Raw genomic sequence first — 9207 nt, forward strand, 5'->3', positions numbered from 1 at the left:
TATAGTCAATTCAATGAACATTTTGAAATATATGAAGTAGTAGTTTATACAAGCTACATAAATGCACAAGTTGCCAAAAGCAGATATTCTAGCAATGCAATCAATAAAAACCATAAACGCAGGATATAACAAATGACTGTTTTCAATATTCTTTTCGAATGATAAAATGAATTCATCGTGGAGGTGTCAAGTGTTGAACTATTTTCATATGTACAGCTAAAAACGTTAAACCCATTCATCACAGGCACTGGGGTTAAGTCACAAAGTTGGAAGGACTTTCTCCCAGGCCACTCATGATGTCATCCTAACTCTGGGATGCAGAGGAGTAATATTTCGTCCTTTCTGTCAAACTAGCTCTCCCTGAATTCCTTTAAGAAAACGTCATTGGCAAGTTTTTTATTGAATGTTGCTGATTATTGCAGAACTAAGTTTTGAAGCCTGCCTCTCCCTGAGGGTTGGGGCGTTTTTCAAATGTCCTTGCCTCTCTGTTGTGTATCTGCATCCTGGGCCTGAAGCCCAACGGTGCTTGTATGATGTAATCCTGCCCAATGATTTGTTGAACAAACACACAGCCCTCAGTATTTCTCCTTCGAAGACGGAGTTCACTTTGCTGAGACCTAGCAGTACCACAGCATTCGGCTAGGTCTTTTTAACAATAATTAACCATGCAAACTGCATGCTATAAAGGAATGCGTCCAACATGTTCCAGCAGGAACCTCTGGAAACATAAACCACTGTCAAGAAAGAAGCTTAAACTTCTTACTTCTCTATAGCTTTTGCTTCCTCGTACATGGTATGCGCCTTACTCCTCGTGCTTTCTTAAATGTCTGTATATCACAAGAACCTTTACTCGTCATTGTACATACAGCATTGCTACAAACGGCAAAATTGGATTGGAAATGGCAGTAATCCTATTATAAGCACTAAATGCTTCTGAATTTAGAATTTTCTAAAATTTAGAACAACAAACAAACAATAAGGACCTAATAAATAAAAAAAGGCTCGTTTAAAAGAACAAATTGGAATAAAAACATAAAACATAAAATGTAAAATACAATAATACCAATATTAGATTATTTGTGCATGGGGGTTTTGATGCAGGATGTGCATTTAACTGCATTTGAATAAAAAAAGATAAATCATTTAATTCTTTAAAATTGCCTCTGTTGCTACAGGAGCCTAGTACTGTGTAGTGCAATCTGTTAAATGTGACAAATGCACTGACAACCTCTGGTTTAGTTCCTCCATGATAAACGTTAAGCCCACCCTTTAATCTAAACCACATCTAGACTACAACTACCCATCTGTAACCAAATCCCTCACACAGTTAGCTGCTGGTAGTAAATCTCCCACAGTCCAAATATCCTGACATGACTTCATCACGTTTTATACGCTGGCAATAGTTTTATAGAAAATCTGGCAGACATCGGCATATATCTGATAAATGAATGTAATCCTTAAAACAGCAATGAGCAAAAGATCATCATCCACCAATGAAGAAAAAGTTGTAATCCAAAAGACTGAGACTAAAAGACAGCTATACCACAACATCAGCCAAAAAACAACACAGAAATGACTGACATTAGAGAATAAAATGCATAATTTTAGTGAAGTCATATCTGCAGGTTGAATGTACAGTTAATGTTTTATGCACAAGAACCCATATTTAGACCCGATATTGAGGCCCGAAGGCGTACTAACAGACTTGGACCCACCACTCTCTGGTAGGACTGCTACAAATACAAAGAAAAAGTCTAGGACAATCAAGTCTCCACCCAGAATGAATAATGACTTCCTCCCTCAAACTCAGCTCTATTACTGAAGCAGCAGCTTCTCTGACAGTTCAGTTTGGAGTTTGCCCTACAGAAGATATCTCACAGAATATTCTCATTAATGAACGACCAAATTCTGCTGCTGCTGCTGCTACTGTAATCCTGGCCCTTCAGCTATAAGACTTAAAAAAAAAATACTATCAGAGGCAGGCTAATTTAAAGTCAGAGGCTGTCATGGTCAGAATCTCTGAAGACAACACCCTTTTGTAGCCCTGAGAGTGAATGTTCTTTCACTCCCACTGTGGGATGTCCTGTCGGTCAGCTATTATGGTCACACAATTTCCTTCAAATTAAATGTGCTGTAAACAAGAACAACCAGTGATTACTGGTTAAAGGTTTTGAACCGAACATTTGTAACTGCACATAATTATTACTTTCATGTTCAGGGTCTTTCAGACCACACATATAGAAAAGTGACAGTAATACATAATCTGAAATGAGTGCCCTTTAAACATCTCAATTTGACCTTGAATTACCATGATGGGCCATTTAACATACAGGAATGTTTTGGGTTTTTTTTTTTACAACTGTAGTGGATAAGGTCTGTATTAGTTGTTATAGAACACTCAATTAAACACAATTTCTGCTGCAATGTAAGGCATTGTATTTATGTATTTGTAATTTCTGTGTCTATTTTGTGTGACAATTGAAACTTAAGGTGATAACACATAAATTAAAGATGGACAAGAGAACGTTATTGTAGAAATAGCTTTGAGATAGTTGACTACTCCCGTCTACTACTGTGACTTAAAATCTTGACTGAAAACCATGTGCACTTCACATGAAATCTTCCTTACTGGTTAAAAAGCTCAGATTCAAGCAGGTTTTTAATTAGTAACAATGAACATAGAGTACCTTCACTCGGACTCAGACTCTGACTTAGAAGACTGTAGAAGACAACTGTTCTTTACTGGTTTGAACGTTAATACATGGGGACAAAACTTAAACTACACTTACTCTTCATTTGTTTTCTACAGAAAAAAAAAAGACTACACCGACACCTGAAAACTCAGCTCAGACACCACTCAACCCTTATCTTAACAAAGAGACTCAAACATATAAATATTTTGGGTTCTTACTGAAGAAAACTGAGCTGTGCCTTTAATGACAGGCTAACTCACTTCCAAAAAAGGATTTGGAATTCTAGATTCTAGATTTGTGTCTGTAACTGACCTTGTCTGAGACTTTTATTTAACGTGGTTATTTAGTTTTTTTAGTTCTTTTTACTCTATTTATTGTGTTAACTCCTCTTCTCTCTTTTTCTGCACTGCCTACTGTACTAGTATGTTTCCCCCAAGGGGGATGAATAAAGCCCTACTCTACTCTACTCTACTTATAACTGGCATAGTGCGACTTGGTGTTTTAGCACACGACGGTCCACACATTCCAACAAGTCATCCAGTCAGTGAACTTTGTCTCTGTTTGCAAAATACTGATAGATATTGAAGCCCAGCTTTCACAACAAGATTTGTTCCTTCAGAGACGATTCTCTATGAGCATATCAATGGGCTAAACATCATGTGATGACGGTGCTGAGTGCTCTAAAGAGCAAAGCACTAAGTGAAACACTCTGCTTGGCTATTAGCCGCTCTGTATTGAGCAACATTAAAAAGTCATAACAAAACATCAATAATTTCATCCTACAGTAACCAGAGAGGCTTAATATTGATAATACATTCAAAACTATATTGTACAGGAGTTTAAGTTGAGCTTGGTTTGATTTTATATGAGGCTAATACTCATACATTTGTGGAATAAACCTGAAGTCGACGACAACACTGCTAAATGTTTAGAAACTCCTACAAGTTTACTTAGGCTGTCACTTTCCAGCCAACATTCAAATTCAATTCATGGGGTAAAAAGCTAATTTAATCACCGCTCAAACTAAGTTAAGTTGTTACAGTAAGCTTATGGAGTAGAATCCCATTAGCGAACTAGGCAACCTTTAACAGCTTTAGCTCAAGATCTTTGAAGAGTTTGATGTTCTTGGCCTGTCTCTTACAAGGAACTTTTAACAATTCTGTTGTCACGGAATAAATCCTAAAGTCACCTTGAGCTGATAAATCAGAGAAAACGCAAAAGCCAGTGTTATCTGAAGTGGAGGGTGGTCTTCAAAACAAACAACAGAATGTTTTTCTCAAAACAACCACCTTGTCTACAAGCAATCTGACGCCTCTGTTTTATGTGACGGATGCCTTAAAAGAAGCCAGAGTGGCTGTCAAGTCCTCTATACTCATTTTGCTCAACACATTAACAGCATTTGACACAGTCAATCACCTTGTCCTATTATCCATAGTCTTAGATACGGGCGTTACTGGCAGTGCACACTCCTGGTTTGCGTCATACCACCTTTTCACAAGGGCTCCCCAAGGCTCTGTGCTGTGGCCCCTCCTCTTTGCTATATATATACCACATGTCACCCCTCTTTTCACTGAGCTACACTGGCTACTAGTAGCTGCTTGCTTTAAATTCAAATCATCATTTCAGGTACTTAATGGTTCTGCTTAAATCTACTTAAGCACCCTGATAATGGCTTATGATACCCCATGACCACTCTGCTCAACTGGGGACTGTCATTTACTGTTCCAACACCTCGTACAAGACAAAAATGTAGCAAAATGATGTACTTGTGTTTGGACTAAAGGGAAGGGCTTCAACACTAGGGCGTTAGAATGACCTGTGTACCATGTGCTTACTAACTGCCTCTTAATTGCAATTAAGGCATTGTTCTTAAATGTTAAATATAGAGCAAAAAGACCTAGTTACCTCCCGTTAAATTGTCACATATAATAATTTTGCCTGAAGTTGTTAAACTTTCTCTAACCAAAAGCTGACAGTGAAATGAACTCATCTGTGAGATTAGAGGATGTGAAAGTTGACCACAATTATGTTGAAGCACGCAGACAGTTTATAAACACAAAATAAATTCACATACCAGTTTTTTGTTTTTTCCCTCGTCATCCCCGGACTTCTTTTTAGAAGGTTTGTTTGGATCTTCTCCGCCACTTGCTTGATCCATCTTTAGGTTAGTGATTCAAGTAATCAAGTCTTAAAGATGACTTCCGTTAAAAGTAAGTAAACTCCAAAATAACTCAACATATATAAAGGAAACCCTTGCGGGTTAAGTCTTGAGTAAATCCATTCCGTTTAGAATAAATTTCAAAGTAGTTCCAGTTGCGGTCGAGCAATGAAAAAAAAGCTGTGAATGAAGGAGAGGTGTGGTAGGATCTGGCAGTCCCCGTCCTCAAGTACTTCACACAGCTGTTTGAATCCCGAAATGAATGTGTAACAATCCGGTTTATTTTCACTTGTGTGAGGCGTCAAAGTTTGATAACCAAATACCACATTTAACACGTGATTCCCTGGTTTCCCCTGCAGAAAACAGACGGACACTTGAGCTGACACAAGACTGAAGTGAAACACAGATGTCAACAAACATGGCAGATTCAGTTGAGAATAGAAGGAATACGTTCTATATTAAGTGACCTCAAACGAAGCCAGTTCAGTTTTTAACAATGGATACGAAGAGCTAAACTTCCAGGTTTTAAACTTAAGCTATAATGTTGTAAATACAGACTTAAAACACAAAAACACATTCCGTAACCGAACCCGAGTGGGATGTCAGTTTTCACGAAGCACCGACGAAGCTTGCAATAATTCCCAAACCCGTCATAAATAAATATAAATATAAATATTCTTGCAATGTGTAAAATCACCGTTGTTCTCTCCACTGTCACTACTTTGTTTTTGCTAGCTAAGATAAACATGAGTTCTCGTTGCTGACATTATAATAATTTAAACGGACAAAATGAACCAACAACGTTTCGGATACTAAAATATTTTTAATATCCATGTGTATTATTATTTTTACAAATATAAATAAAAATCAAGGAAAACTCACAAAAATCCCAGCCCAGACGTACGTTTCTCAACCAAACTGTAAACGCCAGGCCCACACAGTGGCCCCGCCCATGTGTGCGCTGATTGGTCACTGCTGAACGGAAGAACCACGGACTCGAGCTGCTATTAGTCGTATTAGATGGCAGTCACAAGGTCGCAGTGAGCGTGGAGAGGGAGGTGCCGGTGATGACGTAGAGGGTCAGTGTGATTTTACACGCCAACGAGAAAGCGGATGGGAAAAAGGAGAATGGATCCTTGACCAGGAATGACGACAGGAAACAGAGGAGTGTGATTGTGTGTCTGCGTCAGGGAGTGCCACGAAACCGACCCTTTGGATCAAATTAAACAACTACTAATATGCTTTCACACACACACATATATATATGTCTTGTTTTTGCAAAATAAATACACTTTAATGTTATATATATATATATATATATTAAACAACTACTAATACGTTTATATACAGTATGCATGCATATATATATGGGAACATAAATCACATCAAAGATTTTTAAATGTCATGAATACTTACAAAATAATTCCAAATAGCCTGTTCTCATTATTTCATGGCTTCTCGCTTGGTTGCATTGTTTCCAGTGCTGTATGTTTAAACTGAGGTTTGTCATTTTATTATGTTATTATTGATGCTTTTTTTTTTAAGTATATCACAGTTGTGGCTGAATTGTGAAACATGTGTTTTTTCTTGGCATTATTATGGCTACCTGAGTTATCTAGAATGTAACGACTCGTTATACTTCATTTCCCGTACGCTTTTAACAATGGGGAAATCTGTAATGTGAGTCTTTGCAACCCACACAGGCTGCCACGGGAGATGCAATGAACTATGTGGTTGCAACACCTCACAGGATGCCACATGGGAGGCACCATTAAGTAGGTGGTTCCTTTGGGTCTCTAACCTAGGACGTGACCTGCATGTAAGGCACTATGGAACCACCAAATGCCACAATGCCACAATGAGGTTATTAGGATATGGATTTATTCAAGCAGGAAACTACTGAAGGCTTACTTATGAAATACATGGCAGGCCACTGGATACCACTAACTGTAAATGCACTGGAAAAACAGCAATCCTAAAATTGGTGTTGCGTTGCTAGTTGTCTCTCCCTTTCGCCTGTTGTCTGTCCAATTTGCACAACAGACAGTGAAATTGATATATAATCAGTATTGCTTCCTAAATGGCAATGATTATATCCCAGCAGTTTGTTTGTTCCCTTTATACATACACAAGCACCCCACACACACACATCGTCTATTGTAGTTCTTGCAGATGTGATAGTTTTTTCTTTTTCTTTACAGTCTGAACAAAGTCTAAAAAGTCCGACTCTTGGTTTCGCAAAAAACTTTAATTAAGACATTGACAGAGTGTGTCCTTGTCAAGCAGACGATAAACCTGGTGATAAACAATCAAAAAGTACAACCCCGCTCCTTTGTTGTGAGGACAAGGGTAAAATCATTTGTCACAGTTGGACAATTTATCCATTTGTCTGATTGCCCAGAAGACAGCAGGGAAGCAATCATTTAATTTAACCTTACTGTTGAGTTCAGATCGATGCTGATAAATTTCCCCGCTACACTGAAATAAATGTTTTGCTTACATCTGATTCACAAAAGCCGGGTTCCAAACATGAGCGATGATACATATGACGTGGAATAAATCGTTTTTTCATTCCTCCCCTTTTTCTGTTACAACAAATAAACTGTTGTTTAAAAAGGCAGGTCAGGTTTTGTGGAGATAAATTAGATATTAACGCAATCTGTGGTTCCACTGCAAAGACCGGAAACCAAGTCTCTAAGTTCCTCAACTCCGAAATAGGAAGAAATATACTTCACTGCACTACTGACTGGTGCAATAACCAATAAAATTTTTTGACGTCCTAATTTTATAGAGCTAGGGCAGCGCTAAACTCTTTTTTCTTTTTTATTAAATTTGCCTGTACAGTAGAACCTCGAGATACGAGCGTCCCGACATACAAGTACTCTGAGATACAAGCAAGCATTCGAGCTAATTTTTGCTTTGAGATACGAGTAAAGATTTACTCGTACAGACACCTGTATCATCTCAAAAGTAAGAACTCATAATTAAAACCACATTTTATTTTGTATCACAGGAATCCTTATATACTATATTTATTTTGTGTGTGTGTGTGTATGTCTCCATAGCATTTAAAAACATGTTTTTTTCCATTGTTATTAGCACTAATAAGGGATTTTTTTTAGAGGGACGGAACTTTTTTTTTCCTATTATTATTTATTTATAAATTAGGGATGTGGACTTTGACCTAATTTTTTTTCCTATTTTATAAGAACATTTATATTATTATTTTTTTATTAACAGTTTCTTTGTCTGACTTCATCTGAAAATGTCTTACGTAACATAATATATCACATACACATCTACATCTAGAGTATCAGTTGAAAATAAAACCACAAAGATCAGGTCACAATTAACACGACATATTTAAACCAGTGTTGGCTCACACAGACCATGTGTCAGCCACACGCCTCGGTGGTTAGAAAAGAAGTCCAACCAGCTTCAAAACAAATAAAGTATAATGACTTCCGGTACTTCCTCTCGGTACAGCTTTCAGCTACTCGGTGATAGACACGAGGACCCGGGTGGAGCGACATCTGATAAGAAGTCTAATTCAAACCTGTTTATACCATTTATACCATTTATATGGAAGCGATTTTGTATTTGTTGCTTTAGCTGTCAACTGGAACATACTAGCGTGTGCTAACAAGAGTTAGCGCACGCTTGCATCAGCTGAGGTGACCTTTAGCTTTTTAAAAAATGTAATCACAATTCCCTTTTTTGCCACATACCAGAGGTGTGGACTCGAGTCACATGACTTGGACTCGAGTCAGACTCGAGTCATCAATTTGATGACTTTAGACTCGACTTGACAAAATGTAAAGAGACTTGCAACTCGACTTGGACTTTAACATCAATGACTTGTGACTTCACTTGGACTTGAGCCCTTTGACTCGACAAGACTTGATACTTTCTCCAAAACCCAAAGTGATCTGTGTAAATATGTTGTTATTTTGTTTAAAATGACTCGAAACAGAAACGTAAGGACTTGGGACTTGACTTGACACTTTTTAGTCTTGACTTGGACTCGACTCGGACTTTGCCTGTCTTGACTTGAGACTTGACTCGGACTTGAGTGCAAAGACTTGAGACTTAATTATGACTTGCAAAGCAAGGACTTGGTCCCACCTCTGCCACATACTATATGATCATTTCCAAAGGGTTCTCGCAGAACCTGTTAACAAAGCTATATTAGTCCCACTTCTGCATTGTAACCGCATGGGTCCCGCTCTGTTGACTTCTGAAACTGCTTGTGAGCTGTGTTGTGTTGAGGCATTTCAAATATTTTCCGTAGAGTTGTAATTTCAGACTATTACCCCCCCCCGCCCGCCCCACGTCACGCCGCTGTTTCTCTGTGGT

The 9207-nt window shown here is 38.1% G+C and overlaps 1 protein-coding gene across 4 annotated transcripts in view; it reads right to left on the reverse strand.

Moving 5' to 3' along the window:
• The window catches only part of diaph2 (diaphanous-related formin 2), a 443473-nt gene extending 437617 nt beyond the window's left edge, over window positions 1-5856 (reverse strand). For all 4 annotated transcript variants that reach the window (XM_025063481.1, XM_025063479.1, XM_025063480.1 and 1 more), the window contains exons 1-2: window positions 5734-5856; window positions 4768-5204 (exon numbers count right to left, since the gene is read on the reverse strand). In XM_025063481.1, coding sequence (XP_024919249.1) covers window positions 4768-4851 — 84 coding nt within the window. In that variant the 5' untranslated portion in view covers window positions 4852-5204; window positions 5734-5856. The remainder of the gene's footprint in view (window positions 1-4767; window positions 5205-5733) is intronic.
• Between the last annotated feature and the right edge of the window lie 3351 nt (window positions 5857-9207).

This window comes from Cynoglossus semilaevis, chromosome 15 (assembly GCF_000523025.1).
Source record: "Cynoglossus semilaevis isolate Cse_v1.0 chromosome 15, Cse_v1.0, whole genome shotgun sequence".
In the NCBI taxonomy this organism is placed as follows: domain Eukaryota; kingdom Metazoa; phylum Chordata; class Actinopteri; order Pleuronectiformes; family Cynoglossidae; genus Cynoglossus; species Cynoglossus semilaevis.